The following is a 20758-nucleotide window of genomic DNA, read 5'->3' as shown; positions in this document are numbered from 1 at the left end:
ATTTGCTAAACGCATGAAACTCAAGAAGAATGAAGACCAAAGTGTGGACACTGTGCACCTTCTTAGAATTGGGAACAAAACACCCGGGGAAGGAGTTACAGAGACAAAGTTCGTAGCTGTGATGAAAGGATGGACCATTTAGAGACTGCCGTATCCAGGGATCCATCCCATAAGCAGCTTCTAAACGCTGACACCATTGCATACACTAGCAAGATTTTGCTGAAAGGACCCAAATATAGCTGTCTCTTGTGAGACGATGCCGGGGCCTAGCAAACACAGGAGTGGATGTTCACAGTCAGCTATTGGATGTATCACAGGGCTCCCTCTGGAGAAGCTAGAGAAAGTACCCAAGGAGCTAAAGGGATCTGCAACCGTATTGTTGGAACAACATGATGTACTAACCAGAACCCCGGAGCTCTTGTCTCTAGCTGCATATGTATCGAAAGATGGTCTCGTCGGCCATGAATGGAAAGAGAGGCCCATTGGACTTGCAAACTTTATATGCCCCAATATAGGGGAATGCCAGGGCCAAAAGAATGGGAATGGGTGGGTAGGGATGTGGGGGGCGCTATGGGGGACTTTTGGGATAACATTGGAAATGTAATTGAGGAAAATATGTAATAAAAATATTAAAAATTAAAAAAAAAAAAAAACTCCAAAAAAAAAAAAAAAAAAGAATGCAACCTTCAAACCCTCCTTTAGAATAACCTTTGTGGACACTTAGTCTTTCCAGGACAAAGTGGTTCCTGCACATGGCTGCTGCTTTTTTCAGTGTTCTATGACGTCGTGGAGATTACAGAGGCAAAAATTCCTGAGGATTCTCCATACTGATTTCTACAGTGGTACACTAGGTTACATCCCACCATCCAGCCTACGATGATTAATGTGAATTTGAAGGGAACCGTCATTTAAACCTTCACAGCCACCAAAGGTCCTGAGATGGTAGCACTGTTGGCAGAGACTAAGGAACATTTTTTAAGAGATGGAGCCTTGCTGGAGAAAGTCAAGTCACTGGACTTAGCGAGTTCATAACCTCCCTCCACTTCTTGCTCGTTCTCTGCTTCCTCAGTGTAGACAGAAATGTGACCACCCAGCCTTCTGTCAGAGTCGCCTGCTGTCATGTCCTCCTCATCATTATGGCCTCTCCCTCTGGAACTGTGAGCCAACAAATGTCCTTCTGTAAGTAGCTCTTGGTCATGGTGTTTATCACAACTATAAAAGGTAAGATAGTAGCCCTATTCTCAATCTCTGGGACTTGCCTTTTTAAATACTATTTCCGTAGATTCCAGCCATCTCCTTGTATGCTGTTTGGGAATATCTGGTATTACCTTGGTACCCTGTCCTCCTCCTGTACAGTGGTTTAATCCGGGATTCCCTCCCCAACCCTGGCTTGTCCCCTCTCTTGTGTCACTCACAGACTCCAGTGCTAGGGGTTGCAAGGTGCAGGTGGTAGGTGAGGTAGATAGATGGAAGGGCTTCGGCGAGCTCATCCGACAGGGCTGTGGAGAATAAGAAGAGCAGAAGTTCACTGCCGCTTAGTTTCCAGCATGAGAGTCCTCCATGTAGCCAAGGCTAGCTTGGAACTTGTGCTCATCTGGCCTCTACCTCCTGAATGCTGGGATTACAGGGAGCTGTGTACCCCAGCCTTGCTGGCCTGGTCAGCTGACATCACCACTGACATCCAGTCAGGGGACCTTGCTTCACTTTTCTTTCATGTGGTCTCTTTAAGATACTGATGCCCACTTATTCTCAAACTTCCTTCTCTTGAGCACAGTGACAACCCCACCATGATGGCCATTCCCTGAAATCTGCTGTCACCACCTTTGTAGACCACTTCAGCTCTCTGTACTCCAAGCCCTCTGTCTCCCACCTTGCTTTAGACTTCTGCTCTTCTTCTCATGCCTGAAGGTTGAGTTCACTGAGGCCCTTCAATTTATTTACCTCACCTACCACCTATGCTGCAACCCCCAAACCTGCATTTCTAGCTCGGGGTTCTTTAACAATGTAGAGCTCTTCATACAAATGCTTCCTGGGTGATGCTTCTTGGATTCCTCTGTGAGCCCCACAGTCCTACTCGGCACTGCTTTTACGTGTCTCCCATTTCTCTTTATCAGTGAAAGCTGCCGTCAGCTATCTGGAAAAGCAGGGGTCATGTTGAGACCCTATCACAGTACCCACGTCCATCTAAGCACTAACAACTGGCTCTACCTTCTTAATAGCAAAAGAAGTTCTCAAAATTCAGTGTCTCAGGGTCATTTGTAGGACTTGCTAACCACCACCTGCTAGGACATGAGCTCAAATTTCTGACTCTAGAGATCTGAAGTGGCTTAAAAAGTAGGTGATGCCTATGGTGGTCATCTGAAAACTACCTGTGCTGTGATAACTAGCCCACTATGTTACCATGGGTTAGCCCATCAGCCATCATATCCTGCTGACACTCTAACTCTAGTCTTCACCTTCTCTGACTTCCCTAACATATCATCCAAACTATAACGGGAGCGAGCCCTAAGAGCTGATGCTGGAAGGCCCGAGTTGAGGCTAGCATGGTCAGTTCTCTGGGTGGCCACCAGCCACCAGCATCAGGAATTGCTAGCTGGCAAACATCTCAAACAGTACAGCAATGTACACCAACGTGCTCTGGTCTTTTTGCTGGTCGTCTCTGTATGAAGTTACCTTTATCACAGGCATCACCCCATACCCCTGTGTACAGTAATGAGGGGACCAATTTCCCATCTCCCCCTTAGTGACTCCCTGTCCTCTTCTCACTGACTGCTGACCATAACTTTCCTGCAAGTGTTTTAATCTCCAGCTGTACCAACAAGAAATTCAGAGAGCCAGCTACTGCCACTCTGTGCATGTCTTCTGAACACATGCCACTTTCCTGTCTATTCCGTAAACTCTAAATAACAAAGACCCACTATGGCTTGCTCCTGTGTCACTCCTCAGCATGAAGACGATGTGAACAGTGACAGGGAACAGAGACAGGAGAAAGCTTAGAAATGACAGTACCGAAGCTAGACTTCACAGTGGCACGCCACTGCTCAATACCTGTTTAATTGAAACCTTGTAATAAAAGTTTAAATACATAAAATGATTTTTTTATCAAAAGAACTTCTTCCAGTTCCCTGGCCTGAGGCATGTGGAGGACAGGCAAGTGGGAACTGGCTCTCTGTAAGGAACGGGGAAATGGCAGGTCCACTCTGGTTGGTATCTTCCTCCTCAGAGATGCTGTGATTGAACTCAGAGTCTCCGGTGAGCAGAAATGCAGCCCAGAATGGCTCCTTTAGCACGTGGAGTCACAGCCTCTCAGAAGACAAGGAAGAGCAGGGCCTCGTGCCTGGGCAGCACTATGTCTTCCACAGTGCGTTCCATGGCACGCACCTGCTCTGGGGAGGCAGTCAGGAATGCCAAAGGCCCGATCCGCTGCTCTGCACATGAGTGGCAGAGGTAGCCACCCTTGTTTTCCTTCCTGTTGCTCTACAAGGATGGATAAGAAAAAGAGTAAGGGACAATCTAAGGATAAAAATTTTTCACTAAAAAGCACTGAATTACTGTCACATCTGCTAACATGCTGATTCATTGTGGCTGTGCACACCCACTGATCACTGATCTAGACTCAGCTCCATCCCAGTCCTTTAGAGGACTAACACAATCATCCCATCAGGAGATAAAGAACTAGGGACTGCTGAGCGCTGGAATACACAACTAGCATGCTCAGTTTCTAGCACCAGAGAATAAGAAAGGGATAAAGAACAAAGAAAGACTGAACCAGGTCCTCCAGGTAAACAGCTCCCCTCTGAAGTATCACATCCTAACTCTACCTCCCATGCTGGAAGTCTTTAGCACACCCAGGAAATACCAGTCATCCAACCCAACTTCACTTTAGATCATTAGTTCCATCTCTGACAAAAAGGCAGAACTCATATCTGCCATGCTTCCATATAAAACTCTTAGGGAAGCATTATAGAAATGACTCCATTACCTTCCTCATCCAGAACCTAGACAGACACATGACTCACAAGCAATAAAAGGTGTCTGAGTGAGTTAACTCCCACAGTGAACGTACATAAGTGATAGGCAGTTTCTTCATGGTAAGAATGGTGTCCACAGGGATGGTGTTGTTGCACTGCCCCACACAGCAGTGGACCACTCCTGTTTTCAAAACGTTACTTGTCAACTCTGCTTGCAAGAAATACTCCTGTGAAGGAGAAAGACAGAGAGATGAATGGCAATACTGCTGCCTTCTGCTTGAAACCTCTACCAGCGGAGGACCTTCTACACCTTCAGACAGGCAGCAGCAGAGAGCCACTGCCTGTGTCCTCATTTTCTAATGCTCCCAACTCCAGTACTATTGCCAAGAAACAGCACTCCAGACAGTCCAATGAGCTCTTTGGTAATATTGCTAGGATTTTATAAAAGAGACTGATAAAAACATGGTATTTCGGGCTGGTGAGATGGCTCAGTGGGTAAGAGCACCCGACTGCTCTTCCGAAGGTCTGGAGTTCAAATCCCAGCAACCACATGGTGGCTCACAACCATCTGTAACGAGATCTGACTTCCTCTTCTGGAATGTCTGAAGACAGCTACAGTGTACTTACATATAATAAATAAATAAATAAATCTTTAAAAAAACAAAAACAAAACAAAACAAAACAAAAAACCATGATATTTCAGGACTATTTTGGATTCACAGACCCTATTACCAACTGCAATATTATTATTTTGAGATAAAGTCTCACTGTGCAGTCCAGGTTGGGGTTAAACGCCCAATCCCCGTGCCCTTCCCTTCCAAGGGCTAAAGTTGTAGGCACACTTATGCTTGACCCAGAGATTTATCTGCATAAATTAGAAACCAGGTGAGCAAAACCTCAGAACTGTAAGAAACAGATGCCTCAGTGAAGAAGCAGTTCAGTTACAGCACTTTCTGATAGCGTTCAAGGCTTGGTTCAATCCCAGCACCAAAGTCCAAACCGACCCAGCATATTCCTGTCTGCACAGCGTACAGGAGAGAAGGTTCCTGCAGCTCTTCTATCTGCACATTGTCTCCATAAAGAGGAAACACCACAGCACAAGGGAGGGTTAGAGCCTGGCACACAGCAAGCAAACACCCAACAGAACATTAGCGATCTCAAGTGTAGGTGCCACCAGGCCAGGGCCCTTCATCTCAGGTTGGGTGGCTCCAGAGTTCTATACAGTATAGACATATTAGCAGACTGCACATGTTTTCTGACCACTAAAGTGGGACTCCACATTTGCTGGGTAACAACAAGCTACTTACTGAATTTTTCACTATCTGTGACCACTATTTGATTCATTTGGTTCTCTATTGCAGGACTTTTCTATGTGTTACAGAAAAATAGAAGAAACAGAATTACTGTAATAGTCTTCACTATCAGGCTGACTGATAGAGAATCTATTCACTACAAATTAGTGAAGCATGCTGTTGCATGTGTCTGTGAGGGTAATTCTAAAGACAATCAGACCCTGTCTAATCAAAATAGATGGATCCATACTATGACATTCCTGGGGGTGGTGAAAAGTACGAGGTGGGAACCAGTTGGAGCAATCTGGGGCTTGCCCTGGCCCTGACCTTCCCTGTATAGCTCTTTCTCTGCTACCTCACTAACAAGGTATGAGCCACTTTGCCCCTTCTTAGAATTGGGAACAAAACACCCATGGAAGGAGTTACAGAGACAAAGTTTGGAGCTGAGACGAAAGGATGGACCATCCAGAGACTGCCCCACTCGGGGGACCATCCCATAATCAGCCTCCAAATGCTGACACCATTGCATATACCAGCAAGATTTTGCTGAAAGGACCCTGATATAGCTGTCTCTTGTGAGACTATGCCGGGGCCTAGCAAACTCAGAAGTGGATGCTCACAGTCAGCTATTGGATGGATCACAGGGCCCCCAATGGAGGAGCTAGAGAAAGTACCCAAGGAGCTAAAGGGAACTGCAACCCTATAGGTGGAACAACAATATGAACTAACCAGTACCTGGGAGCTCTTGACTCTAGCTGCATATGTATCAAAAGATGGCCTAGTCGGCCATCACTGGAAAGAGAGGCCCATTGGACTTGCAAACTTTATATGCCCCAGTACAGGGGAATGCCAGGGCCAAAAAGTGGGAGTGGGTGGGTAGGGGAGTGGGGGGGAGGGTATGGGGGACTTTTGGGATAGCATTGGAAATGTAAATGAGGAAAATACCTAATAAAAAATATTAAAAACAAAACAAAACAAGGTATGAGCTGCACTGCGGCAATACATCTTTTCCACCATGATGAACCCTATGAACTGTGAGCTGAAACACAACCACCTTTCTTTCGTTAGTGTATGTCAAGCATTCCACGAAAGCAACAACAACGTTGACACAAACATTCCGGTTCCAACTGAGTCCTAACAACTGACAGCCTGAACTCCTTAAGTAACAGATTCTTGTCAAGTCCTCCCAGAGCAGCTACACAAATTCATTGTGTCTTTTCGAATCATAATGATTCTACACACATAAAAGAATGTTAGACAACATTATTAGTGGTATCAGCTGACAGCTTTGGTTCCCTTCTAAGCTATCTACTCCTCCCAGGGCCCAGCTCTGTTACCCACTGAGCTTCCTCTCCAGCCTTCATGGATTCTTTTCTCAACTCTACTGTCTCAACACTTCCAGAGGTAAAATGCTACCTAACTCACAGTGTGAAATGATTATTGTGTTCTGTAAGACTTCTACTGGGAAGCTGTCATGTGCCAGAATGGTTTATTAAAGGTCCAAACACTAATGTAACACTGAAGGCGAAAGCACCTCTGTCAGCTTTCACACTTACAGTTTAAACTCCCAACTTAAATCTCTTTGGTTCAGGAAGGATGCATCCTAGGAACTGTTAATACAAACTCAAGGGTGGTTGACTGAATTCATTTATCCTGTGCCTGTGAAAAGCAGGCCAGAGACAGAGATAAGGCAGGCAAGGAGAGGAAGTTGTTAATGGCGGGTAAAGCTTGAGGATTACATAGAAGACTGGGTCTGAACCCGCTCACTTTCCTCAGTCTCCAACGGGACTTGGCCCCAATGCCTAAAGAGTAATGTTCCCCAGAAGGGTGAATTCTTCTTGGAAAGCCTACTGCAAGAAGCAGCTGCCATTTCAGAAGAAGCAGAAGGGAGAAGTGTAGCTTTAGAAAACAAACTTGCCAGTTTTCCCACAGGATACGTGAATTAGCTGAGCACATGCAGAGTTAAGAATGGTATGAAAACCGCTGACATTTTAAGCAAGCCTATAGAGTCTGGCACAGACCCCATTCTCATACCACTTGTTAGACCCTACCCGCTTCAGTAACCTTGCCTCTGTACAGGGTTTCTCTGTGTAACGAGCCCTGCTGTCCTGGAACTCTCTTTGTGGATCAGGCTGGCCTCAAATTCATAGAGATCAGTCTGTCTCTGCCCTGAGATTAAAGGCATGCACTACCACGACAGACTATCTTAGGGACTCGTTAGGCCTAATGTTGATCTCTCAAATCATGTGTGGCTCAAACACAAGGAAAGTAACTCCTGTTTCCCAGTCCTCTTACCCCAGCCAGAGTCAGGATGTTCTCCAGGGATTTGGTCATTATGAGCCGCTTCTTGGCACGAGTAACAGCAACATACAGTAAATTCCATTCATCCTCAGAAAACGACTCTAAACAAAGGAGGGCAAACAATCAAAGGCCTGCCCGCAAACTCATCTGTCATCCAAATGCTTCTAACTCCCCACTAGCTTCCTTATAAACCTCTCAGTGTTTGCTAGCCGTGTATACAAAGGTTTCCTACACATGCCAAATGGAAAAAAACAAGTCAAACCCGCGATAACTACTTATACAAAATATTGGTTTCTTTTTAGTCTTTTTAGTCTTAAGTTACATCTTAGTTAACGACTCAAAATCTGCAATGAACCCACTGGATACTAATGCGTGCAGTGGAGCCAATGGAGTCTAATGTTTGTTGTGCCCCTTTCTTCTTGTCTGTGACCCACTACTAACTACCGGCTGGAGCTGAACTGAGGTCTGTGCTCCTCCCACTTTCCTACAGTGTCTGTGTGGATGAGTCACTGATCTGGAACTGCCTCACATCACAGGATGATAATACACTTATATGCCCACCTCCCACCTGTCACCTCCAAGTCTCAATACGTAGCAAACTAGATGAGTCAATCTATGAACAGACTAGAAGCCACTGAGCTGTGTGGACACTCTGAATGGATGGACTATGCAATGTGTAAGCCATATCATAACACAGCAGGTGTCTAAAAAAGTATGTAAATATTAAGAGAGTTTTTTGGTTTATAAACTCAACTGCTTTTATTCTGAGATTTAAAAATCAAAACAAAAGCATCACTGTACAGACTTTAACAATAAGCCTCAAGAATTCACTGAAGCCAGAAACTGAGAAGCAGGTACTCTGCAGGCTGGGATATTGTACCTGAACATGCAAGACTCTTCTTTCAACCACTAGCACTGCAAACAGTAACAAACACACAGAGGTTTTTGCATTGGTAAGTAAACTATTATTTTGAGTTTGTACGAGGCTAGGACACCTCGTATATGATGCTGATGGGCTGTTGTGTCCACAGGGACATCAAAGTGACTTAACACCTACCAGCCTCCTGAAAGAAAGGCCCTGTGGAAGCCTGAATTCTCTAAAACCACAGTATTAACAATCAGAAGTTTAGGACTAGGCATTACATTTGTTCTAGAACAGGAGGCCATTCTATCCCATCGAAACCAAAGCGGTCACCTCCCAGCTACAAAGCAGGAACATCCCAGGAGCTGTGTCCCCTTCCAGTGTCCTTACCAACTCTGAAGTGAGGAAGCTGGGCAAGATTATGCCTGGCACAAGGCACTTTCACGAAATCATCCAAAACGTGCACAGTGTCAAACTCTAACCCTTTGGCTTTGTGCACGGTGCCCAAAATGTACTCTAAAAAACAAACACGGCAAGTTAGATGGGGGCCCCACAGGGGAAAATCCAAGAGGAGACTAGCATCCTTGCAGGTGTGCCCAGCACAGGAAAAGAGCACAGGAGGAAGAAGGACTGAGAAAGTAAAAATTTAGTCACAGGAATACCTCAAAGTATGCCATTCAAGTATGCCCAAAGTAACTTTACCACACCCCATGCTCACTCTATACACAGAAGACGGCTTTCCAGCTTGTCCAAAGTCACACATGGCAGAGCAGGTCTAGAAAATTCTATTCCAGTGGCTTGAAAGTGGGATAGAAATAAAAAGAGCCAGTGGGAAAAGAACAGCTCCGCTTCCTTATTTACTTATTCTCTTAGAGCACAGCTTCTGGCAGGTACAGATGCAGAGATACTTCAAGAAACAATCTACTCCTCCTCTTGGAGGGAAGGTAACAGCCACTTTCCTTACCTGCAAAGTCCAAATCGTCTATGTGGCATCTCTCTATCCTTTCTACCAGTTCTGGAATCCTGATATTGTATTTTTCAACTACCGCAATCTTCGCTTCCAGTTCCTTGTCCTCGGCAGCAGTCACATACCTCTTGAAGCCACTGAAGCCTTCTTTATGCACCCATCTTCTGATGAACCTGTCTTTGATGATGAGGTCTCCTAAGGAGGAGACACATCAGGTGAAATGATCACTCACTGTGTGTCCATCATCAAGTCAGTACAGTGGCCTCTTGGTCCTCAATTGAGCATCACAAGCCATATGCTCGAGAATCTCATCAATTAAGAGATCTGAAACAGTACAGTCCAAGGAGGAAAAGTACCACAGAGAAGATGGAGCGTCCAGCTGCCCAGACAGGCAGAAGCATGCAGGGGAAGTGGCTGAGAGGACAACACTGGCAACCAATGAGGCCCCTGAGGAGGAGCTGGAAACCCTGGCATACTTCTAAGCACAGGCCCTCGTGCCCCTGCAGGGGGAAGGTAAACCCTCTTCCTCAGAGGAAGGAGGTCCCGGCTCAGGCCCTGGCTCAGTGCTGCTCCCCCCGAGCCAGTACTCACGTTTCCTCCGTTCTTCCTCTGGCTGAAGAAGGGTCCAAATGTCAATGATTCTGTCCAATCCAAACGATTTAATCCCCTGAAAAAAATGTTCCAGTGGGGTTTTTTTGTTTGCTTTTCTTTAAAGTAAAACAAATCCAGAGATGAGATCTTGAAATGAGATGATTTCTTAGAAACCAATCTCAAATATGGCCACAGCACACAGAGAGAGACCACAGAGCATCAGGCTGCTGCCTCAGACTCTACCAGTGCTTCAGAAAGGAAAGGCCAAGCTGTGCAGTGTTCTGTCATCGGTACACAGGCAAGCTCAGTGTGCCCTTCACACTGCACAATGTCTAGACTATGGGCACAACTGAGAACAGAGCTGCAGGCAAGCCACTCATCGCTGTTTCTCACGATAAATTGCTGGCGCGTCTGCTGTTTTTTTTTTTTTTTTTCTGTAATCTAAAATCGATTCTTGGAGGAAAGGTCCTGACTGTACCGTGTTTGTTCCTGTTCTACCTAAGAAGCTCCCATTGGGTCCAGACTGACTCTAGCACTCACAGAGACCCATGCCTAGCACAGGAGACAGCAGTGACAAGGACTCCATTCCTAACAAGCTCTCCTCCTTTGGTGAGGGTCACGGATCTAACACTAACAATGTACACTGTGATTTACATCAAGTGTGTGGTTTAGTGCCATGACACACATCACAGGTAGGAGAGGAAGAACGACACACTCCATTTCCAACATGGATGATATTCCAAAATTACTATCGCCATTCAACCATGAAATCAGCTAAACTGTGACTACTACTGGAAATCTGAGAGGCGTAAGTACAACGACCAAATAAACTGACAAGCTGAGTGAAAACAACAGCACTTTTATGTATACCCTACCAGCCATGATGTAAAAATACACTCTTATAAGGACAAAGACAAAAATAACTAGCAAAACTAAGATTTTTTTTTAGGAAATACTGGAATTATATACTACAATGTAATAATTATATTATATTATATTATTATATTTTCCCCTTTCGGTGCCAAAATGTCTATGCAGTATTTACTTTACAACAAAAGATTGAATAATTTACTGAGAACACACAGTAGGCTCTCGGAAACACCCTCTCCTCATGCAGCAGCTTCCAAGTTCATGCACCACAATGTCACTTACTTGCAGCTGTGCATGAGGGAGACAAAGGCGTGGCAGTGCTTCATCTGGAGGCAGAGATGAGCAAACAAAGGTGACCTGCCCCCTTCATACCAGTTAGCTATGGGGCCAGAGGGAGAGCCAGGCAGGCAACTCTGTTTTCAGATAGCCGCTGCTGCCCAACAGTGCTTATACTAACAGTCAACACACAGTCAGCAGACCCTGGCGGCCAGAAGCCTCTAGGCACAGTCACATATAAAAAGAGTTCTCGGGCTGGAGAGATGGCTCCACGGGTAAGAGCACTGAGTGCTCTTCCGAAGGTCCTGAGCTCAAATCCCAGCAACCACATGGTGGCTCACAACCATCCATAATGAGATCTGATGCCCTCTTCTGGTGTGTCTGAAGACAGACAGCTACAGTGTACTTACACATAATAATAAATAAAGTTTTGGGTTGGAATGAGCAGAGGTCCTGAGTTCAATTCCCAGCAACCACATGATAGCTCACAACCATCTGTACAGCTACAGGGTACTCATATACATAAAAATAAATAAATAAATAAATAAATAAATCTTAAAAAGATGGAAGCTGTTTGCTTTAAGAAGAAGAAGAAGAAGAAGAAGAGGAGGAGGAGGAGGAGTAGTAGGAGGAGTAGTTCTCTTTCATCACCAGGGGCTCACTCCACAGGATTGTTTCATCAGCACAATCAGAGTGTCTGGTCACAGTGTGGCCCAGGGAGAAAAATTCAAAACCCAAATAGTTTCCTCTACAGGAGACCCTAATGTGCATGAAATTTATTTACATTATTCACAAATTTACTCTTACCCCAATCAAATGTATCCTTGCAGGGGATTCTCCTTCTGTTACCCGGACAGCCTCGTCAAACACATTGGCGTTGGTCCTGGACAGCAGAGCCACTTGTCCCTTTATGTCACCTCTTATGCCACCTTAGGAGAAATCACAAACTCCATGCAAATCAATGTGTAGAGCACAAGGAGCTTTGGTGGGAAAGACAGACAGATGGTCAACAGAGAGCCTTACTCTGATGGTTCCCTCCAACCAACGTCTTCTTCCTGACTCTCTTGCAGACATCCAAAATGGTAGCTCCCACATAGGCTATTTCCACACCAAATCTAAAACTCTGTTGGAGAAACAAGACAACAAACGCACTCAGCCACCTGCCCAGTGATATGTGAGCTCACTTCTGTCACTGCCAACACCTCCTGGGAAAAGAACGTGAGACTTCTAAAGACACTTGGACACAAACAGGAGCCTGACAACTGAAAAATTACTGTTTCTATTAACAGTAGCATTTTCTCCTTTTAAGAAAACCTTATTTTTATTATTTTTAATTAGGCATGTGTTTGTGGATATGTGAGCAGGTGTGCATCTTTTAACACAGTGTGAAAAAGAAAGCAGAAGAAAAAGGCAGCAGACCCTCCTGGAGCTGGTGTTACAGGAGGCTGTGACCTAACAAGGGTGCTGGAATTGGAACTGGAGTTCCTGCAAGAGCACCAAGCGCACATTCTTCACCTCTGAGCCAACTTTCTAGCCCCACTCTTCGGATTTTCTACATTGGAACCCTGGAACAGTCTATCACCCAGGTCGCTCCCCACCACACACCCACACACACTCACCATTTCCCTTTCTTACCACTGTCTTCAGCTTCAGTTGACACTGAACTTCTTGTCTCACCTATGTGACCTGACTTCTGTTCTCACACTCAATTCTGTCTCCCTCTGTCACATTAATCTTGCCCAAACATTTTAATTAACTGCTCTCCTGCTGTGAAAGAGAAGTATAATACAGAGAGGAGGAAATGCCCTGCTCTAAGGATCCCCCACTCTCTGAATAGCACTTCTCTGCAACGATATTTCAACAGCAACTGCTAACTTCTTTTAAGAAAATCTCCCCTCACCCCTTTCTCAAGTCACATCTTGTGGGTTTTAAATTATGCAAACGTGAAGAGAGGTCAGAGATTTTGCCCTAGCCTCTAAGACCTCTTCCAACATCAATTTATCACCTGTTTGTTACATGAGGACTTTTAGGCTGGGGATCCAGAGCACACATAGAGTGCCTGTTTGACAAGCCTTGGTTTCAATCCCTAATAACACAAAAGGCAAAACAAAAACACTTTAAGTCAGGTGTGGTGGTGCATGCCCATAATCCTTAGCAGTCAAGGTTGAGGCTGGAGGACTGTGGGTTCAAAGCCAGCCTGTGAGACAGAACAGACACACAGGGAGTTCCTTTCTGAAAACAAAAGCCACCATGGACAATCGCCATGTTTCTCTGCCTTGACCCATGCTGCCCCCATCACTCTCTCATCTACCTGAATATGTTCCTATCCTTCAACACTCAGAACACTCAGCCTAAGACCATATTTTCTTGACCACTGTACTGGCTGGTTTTGTGTGTCAACTTGACACAGCTGGAGTTATCACAGAAAAAGGAGCTTCAGTTGAGGAAATGCCTCCATGAGATCCAACTGTAAGGCATTTTCTCAATTAGTGATCAAGGGGGAAAGGCCCCTTGTGGGTGGTGCCATCTCTGGGCTGGTAGTCTTGGTTCTTTCTATAAGAGAGCAGGCTGAGCAAGCCAGGGGAAGCAAGCCAGTAAAGAACATCCCTCCGTGGCCTCTGCATCAGCTCCTGCTTCCTGACCTGCTTGAGTTCCAGTCCTGACTTCCTTTGGTGATGAACAGCATTGTGGAAGTGTAAGCCGAATAAACCCTTTCCTCCCCAACTTGCTTCTTGGTCATGATGTTTGTGCAGGAATAGAAACCCTAAGACAATCACCACCTCTGCTGGAAAGATTCCAAACTTCCATTATCCATTTCTTTTCCCAAGCAAGGTATACTTTAGTGAATAGCAATAAAGTTGCCTATTTCATGAACAGCCCAGCTATTTCATCAACGATGTCTATATCTACATCATGAACTATGTCACACAGCTGCAACTAATAGGAGGAAAACATGACTTTCAAGAGGACTTTGCTGCTATAATCTATTCAGAGTGAACCATGATTAAATTATTTGTAAAATAATTCATACATGACTGAAAAGGAAGCAACCTTATGCTATCCTGTAATGCAAGAGAAGAAATGAATCTTTTACATAACTCCAAATAATGTATACAGATGCTTGTAACACCTCTCCCCCGCCCCCCTGTGTGTGTGTGTGGAGGGGGGCTTTGCAGTGGAGGACCCTGAGTGCATCCAGTCACATTGCATATTGATAACACATACCCTGGAAACCCTGAGACAGATGGCTCTTCTGTACTTGTCTAATTTGAGAAAAAGCACTTGACAAGTCTCAGCACACAGACATACCAGAACTACTTGACCAGTACTTCTAAAACTGTCACTGTCATTAAAATCAAGGTTAAGGCTGAAAAAACCAAAGCAACATGAATGGCCTGTGGCTTTATCTGTGACAATATCCTAAGCTGTTGTTTGTGGAGAATGAACTACACCTCCCACAGTGCTGGCACAGTATGGACTAGGAAGGAGACAGAATGCTTGCTTATCTGCTCTGGGCCCGAGGAGGAGGACAGGCTCTTACCTGTGTGAGATAGAAGACGTGGGTGTGGGGAACTGTGAACAGAGCATTCACTGCACCTCGGAAGGTATAGATCTGTTGGTGGGGGTCCCCTACAAAGATCTTCCCACATGGCTGAGACAGAACTATGTTCATGATAGCTGCAACCAATAAGAGGAAAAGTGAGAAATCTGAACGGCAACAATCCACACAGCAAAAATAAGCCATATCTAAGAAAGAAAACAAACGTAAACTAAGCCAGCCCACGACAGACAATAATCTCTTTTCCCGCAGGGCAGGCTTTCTATTTTACCATGGGCACAGTAATGGTATCTGGTCCTAGGGATGCAGGTTAGTTTTATTCCTGGGTGAATTGATCATAAGAAAATATATAAGCAAATAAAAATTTCCATTCTATTATAACATCTCCAAAATACCTAGAAAGTTAAAATTTTAATACTGTCTATATTCCCTATCAGTCACACAGCATAAAATTTCAGTCTACATTGACCACGTTTCTCACTCAGCATGAGGCTAGGTTCCTATCACTGAGGAGCCGGCTGCTCAGCAACTTCAGACCAGCCTTAGTAAAACACATGGAAGAAGAGCACAAATGAACTTCAGGCGGGGAACAGACAGCTGTGGGAATTTTGGGTCCAACTTCTGAGAGACTAAGAATCATTCACTCCTCTTCTTTATCACAATAAGAATAACTTATTCCATGTATATGTCCTCTTATATAATCATGATGCTGTTTCTATGTATTTGAGACTACTGATGTCCTGAATAGTTTATCACCTGGGGTACAGTCCTGGGCCTCATCCACAAAGATGGCATCAAAAGAGGCAAGCAAAGGTTTGCTCAGCTGCCAGAGTTTCAAATAGCCTAGAAGAAGTAGGAACAAAGAGTCACAACTCCTAAGCAAAGCCGTTCCACCTAACCGACCCAGGAAATCATCTAACGGACACAGGAAAGCGGCCCACCATCATGTGTCATTTGGTATGCTTCTTCTTTGCATTCCCCCAGCTTCCGCATGTTGTCCCAGAGTCGGCTTGCTTCAAGGACACCATTCTAAAAAGTAAGTGACACAGGAACCCAAAGTTTAAGACCCTGGAAGAGACAGTACCCTGAGATCATACTTCTGCTCCCACAAGGGAGGTGGGAGCAAAGTGTCACCCCAGAACACAGAGGGACCCACCCCTTTCAGCGCTCTCTAGAGTTTTAACCCTGAGCTCTCAAGTGCTCAGAGGGTGAGAGGCTGAGGCCCCAGCAGGCACAGCAGAGCAAAGATCAAAGACCCAACTGTTTTTATAGACTTACAACGGACAATTCCTAAGTTAAGGAACACATTTTCTTTCACAAGCAAAATCTGTGAAAAACCATAACCAAAAAACTGAAAAGGGATTTCCAATCACCGCATGAGGTCTAAGCTCTTACAACCAAGTCCTTTCATGTCTGTAATGGGAAAACTAAAGTACATGATACAATATGCACTTGTCTGTAATCGGAGCACAAGGGCAGCTGCTGACACAGGAGAGTCTTGAGTTGGAAGTTAGCCTGGATCACAGAGACCCTTTCCCAAAAATAAAGAGACAAACAAAAACCCAGCGAGCGGGACATTATGAGAGTTAAGGGAGATAGACGCCTGTGAGTACTCCTCACAGAAGCAGATGCCATGAGACTGTTGTCATGACAGACACTTGACTCGCCTATCCATGCTCAACTTCTAGAAGTGGTGCTGAGGAAAAGAGAGACACAAATCACATCAGGCCCCTCCTTCTGAGCACACCGGAAACTCACCAGTTTCTCACTCTGTTCAACCATGACTCTCTGTCCTTGGCTATTCTTGCACCAAATGGGCACATGATCGATAGTTAGCTCTTCATCAGCTGATGCAAAGAAGTTTTCTAGAGTCTTACACACTAACTTGGCCCTTATAAATCCACCTTTTCCTTCAGCAAGGACGGAGTTGACCATAAAGGGTGTCAACTTGAAGAGATTCAACTTCTTCTTCAGCTGGTACCTATAATGAATGCATACCCCAAGTGAATGATATTGAGCTTCACAGGCATTGTGCTATGGACCATATCTCTCATTCTCATAACCAACATGATAATTCCAGGCATCATACACAGGGAAGATGGTTTTAGAAGCCACATCTGAACTGGAATAGCCTGCCCTAAACCTCATGCACTCACAAGTGACAACCCAGAGTATACAACTAGTATTCAGTCAGTCACAACAGTTGCTACTGGTTTTAGTATGGTTCATTCTGCAAACAGTCACTCCCTGACCCAGTAAGATACACACAGCTCCTTCAGTTTTCATGTCCATAAAGACTCGGATACATGGGAGGTTTTTGCATTCACCCTCCCCAGGAATGCCTAAAACTCTTCAGAATTTTGACAATATTGAATTTCCATGCCTCAATTCCAGAGAAACCAGAATGCCTTCTCAGGGATAGCTATGTGTAAACAAAGTGTTTTGGTGGTGTAGAAGTGTGGGTCATCTAAGCTCTTCCTCTATCTCCAGCTTGTACATGGAGCATGAAATTTTCTCAGTGTAGTGCAGTAAGTGTGATCATAATGACCATCACATGAAAACAGTAACCACATGATGTGACACCAGCACTCGAGATGCTCACTTCCGCCCGACGTGACTGTAGGCCATGGAATGGAAGGTTTTGCAGATGACGTTGCTGGGGAAGACAAGCTCTGCCTGCTTTGCGATGCTCTTGTTGAACGTGACATACAGAAACCTGCTCTGAGACCACTTCTCAGCATACTTGACCAGGGTAGAAGTCTTCCCAGTGCCTGTGGAAGCAAAGAGGAAAGACTGTGACCCTCTGATTAGGTAACTGTGCACTAGGATCCCCATTCAGGCCTTTCTAGGGCACATCTACCCTCTGACTAAAGATTAAGGCTGATTTCAAAATTGATTAAAGCTGTGTCTTGAAAGAAGTGGGAGACCAGAAACAAGAACTAAGTCACAGCTAGCTGTTGCTGCACTAGTGGTTATTCATGCCTCTGAAGCAACAACATCATGCACAGGGGACTCAAGGATTGCTCTGATCCAGCTAATCAACTTGTATTTCTCTAACAAATATTTCCTGAGTACTTTTCACATGGTCACCTATATGCCAAGCATTGAGAAATAATAAAAAGATTACAATCTACTTAGAAATAAACACCAGTGCAGGGTAAAACTAGGCAACAAAATGACAATATAAAGATAGCACAGGTATTTAAGAGAGGAGGAGGAGGAGGAGGAGGAGGAGTGTAGTCGTCGTCGTCATAGTAGTCGTAACTAGAAACAAAAATAATCTCAAGTGTAAGTGAGAATCTGAGACCATGACTCCTCCTTCCCAGTCTAACAAGGCTGCTCTGAAGATTCTCAACAACAGGCAGACTCACAGGCATTCCAGAAAAGTACATGTGCTGGCTACTTCTACTGTATGGTAAATAGGTACAATTACCTACAGATTAGCTACACTAAGAATTCAGCAGTGTATTTGGGATTCAAATGGCTAAAAAAAGCCTTCATCAGGAAGAGACAGCTATGCTGAGAATTATCAACACAGCATGGAACAGAAAGAAAGGAGAAAAAACAGGGCGGGGAGGACAAGAAGGCATCCTGGAGAGACAGCATCCAGCAGATTCTGGTCTGCTACTTGCTTATTTACCTAACATAAACCTCTCTGAACATCAATGTCTTATAAAATAAGGCCGTCTAAGCAACCTACGGAATGCTGTGGGGACTACCACTGCAGGCCACTGCAGGTGTTTAATAAATGTCACTAGCCGGAAACCAGAGTAGAAAAGCAGCAGGGAGGGATTACAGCTAGAAAATAACAGGAACAAAAGTTCAGATAAGACTCTAAAGTCTTTCTGGACACTCTAAGATCAGGGCACAAGTGACTCCATGTTTAGGAAAGCAGGCTGAACCAAAGACAGACCTTCAAGATATCACCTAGAAACTAAGGAGCTACTGAACACAGTTGAGCAGATTACTATGACCTGCCTCTCCGGAAGGCACTGCTGAATGAGAACAGACAATCATAAATGAGGAACTCGCCCTACCCTGACAGACTCCATGAAACAATGCCTAGAAACGATCTGTCTAAATAGGAATCCAGTGCAAATAAGCAGTGGTAATGGCTGGCTGCTCTGGGGACTGATTAAAGTCATTTCGTAACAGATCAAGGTCAGAGTGCTATGGCAGGGAGTGGGACAGGGGACACAGCAGAGCAGGCCGAAGCAACTACATCATGAACCTGAAAACAGATACTCCAGGAACCTGACAGGAGCTCTCTTACCTGCAAATGCCATAATTTTTACCACCTGGAGAGGCTCCATCTTATGGTTCAGAATCAGCTGTTGTTCATGTGTTAGTTGGATAGATGTTTTCTTGCTATAATCATTACAGAAGAAAAATTAGAAAAACAGAAAAGAATTAAAAAGCCCAAGGGATGGCCAGTCCAAAACAGCAAACAAGCAAACTGGACACACAACAGTTGACCCCCAATGTGCCCTCCTAGGTGGGCTGGATGTTCTGAAACCAGATTTAGATGCTTCTGTACAGCTAATAAATCTACTAAAACCACCAAACGCCAAATGGGTAAAATTTGCACAATATAAATCATGCCTCAGTAAAGTGATCAAAGCAAGCACCTCTTGTCCTCACACATGAGAAGAGTCAAGAAAGGAAGACAAGCCAGTGTATTCGTGTCTATAATCTCAACACTCAGAAGGCTGAGGCAGGAGGAATGTGAATTTTTCGAGTTCAAGACCAGCTTGGGCTGCACAGAGACACTGTCTCAAAAAGGAATAGAAGAGCAAGCACACCCCCACATACAGTCCATACGTACCCTGGCCAGACAGATGGCTCCTCTGTAACTTTGGTGGCCTGAGTACAGGAATTCTCCTGAAGATATAGGCAATAGAAAATGTTGTAGTGAATCCTAATGGGGGAAAAAGTAGATTTAGAGACTTCCAAATTTAAGTCATCATCTACCTCATTTTTCCTTGGATGTATTTCAACTCCTTAACATTTCCAACAAGGAATTTTCCTATTACATTTCATTGAAAAAAAATGCAAAGAAAAGACTTCAGTCTCTGCAGCTGAGAAAACCACTTCTGAAACATCCATGCACTGTTGCTATGTGTAATGTCACACAAAGGAGACCAGGACATGCTTTTGAAGGAACAAGAGTATACTATCCATGACCATAAGAAATAAGCAATCAAAACAGCAGAAGCCGCTGGAAAGCAGGCATAAACACTGGTTCTGGTCATTTGAACCCTGCTTAAACAGCCTCACTGCCAAATTAAGCCATCTTTCTGAGCCTCAGTTGCTCTTCTACTGAGTTCTTACGCAGTGACATTGGTTTAGAAGCATGAATAACATTCCTCTTTAAAGGCTCCAAAGGAAACTGTGGCTATTAAGAAAAGAACACCAAAGACAAGATGTCAGAACAGCCAAAGGGGAACAAAGATGGCAAAACTCAGTCAATAGAGGCACAAGAGTCAGTCCACCAGAGACAACTGCAAAACCACTCATGTGCATTCTGAGCTCACACTCAGCACCTACAACACTAATTCCCCAACAAGAGCTCTGCTCCACTCCAGAGTGAGGAGGGCTGCTCTCAAAGCACTGCTCTTTTTGATGAAAAAGATGCACTGAGTAACATATCAAGGGCTGGACAACCAACCAGATCAACACATCACACTACTATGAACTCAACTGGGCCCCTCAAAATCCAATAGCTGAATCCCTAACTCCAAACATGACAGTTGGAAGAAAGAAAGGAAGGAGAGAATTAAGATTCAATGCAGCGACAAAACTATGGGTGTGGTTCACTAGAACTACTGACTTTATAGGAAGAGAAACAGTCCAACTGCTCTGCATCCCCTGCTCCCATCTCTCTTGTTGAGGTAGAGAAGGTGACTCACCAGAACCCAATCTTCCCCTACCTTGTTCTTGGATCTCCAGCCTCAAAAAGGACAAGAAAACAAATGTCTGTAGCTTAAGCCACCTGGTCTGTGGTGTTTTTATGGTGTATACATTTGCTCATGATGACACTGTTCTTCATTTGACCATTTGTCTTGGTGG

At 44.6% G+C, this 20758-nt stretch overlaps 1 protein-coding gene across 4 annotated transcripts in view; it reads right to left on the bottom strand.

The window, feature by feature from the left end:
* Nucleotides 1-3015: 3015 nt before the first annotated feature.
* Nucleotides 3016-20758, bottom strand: part of Fbh1 (F-box DNA helicase 1) — a 34115-nt gene continuing 16372 nt past the window's right edge. For all 4 annotated transcript variants that reach the window (XM_021182533.3, XM_021182525.2, XM_021182539.2 and 1 more), the window contains exons 7-21: nucleotides 19515-19607; nucleotides 18963-19057; nucleotides 17292-17460; nucleotides 16448-16670; nucleotides 15631-15718; nucleotides 15446-15532; nucleotides 14672-14808; nucleotides 12154-12253; nucleotides 11938-12059; nucleotides 9985-10060; nucleotides 9391-9588; nucleotides 8817-8942; nucleotides 7559-7665; nucleotides 4067-4198; nucleotides 3016-3477 (exon numbers count right to left, since the gene is read on the bottom strand). In XM_021182533.3, the coding sequence (XP_021038192.1) occupies nucleotides 3307-3477; nucleotides 4067-4198; nucleotides 7559-7665; nucleotides 8817-8942; nucleotides 9391-9588; nucleotides 9985-10060; nucleotides 11938-12059; nucleotides 12154-12253; nucleotides 14672-14808; nucleotides 15446-15532; nucleotides 15631-15718; nucleotides 16448-16670; nucleotides 17292-17460; nucleotides 18963-19057; nucleotides 19515-19607 (1924 nt within the window). In that variant the 3' untranslated portion in view covers nucleotides 3016-3306. The remainder of the gene's footprint in view (nucleotides 3478-4066; nucleotides 4199-7558; nucleotides 7666-8816; nucleotides 8943-9390; nucleotides 9589-9984; nucleotides 10061-11937; nucleotides 12060-12153; nucleotides 12254-14671; nucleotides 14809-15445; nucleotides 15533-15630; nucleotides 15719-16447; nucleotides 16671-17291; nucleotides 17461-18962; nucleotides 19058-19514; nucleotides 19608-20758) is intronic.

This window comes from Mus caroli, unplaced genomic scaffold (assembly GCF_978045245.1).
Source record: "Mus caroli unplaced genomic scaffold, Mus_caroli_1 scaffold_2, whole genome shotgun sequence".
Taxonomy (NCBI): Eukaryota; Metazoa; Chordata; class Mammalia; order Rodentia; family Muridae; genus Mus; species Mus caroli.
The sequence above is the reverse complement of the archived record's forward strand: the minus strand, read 5'-3'. Positions and strand labels throughout refer to the sequence as shown.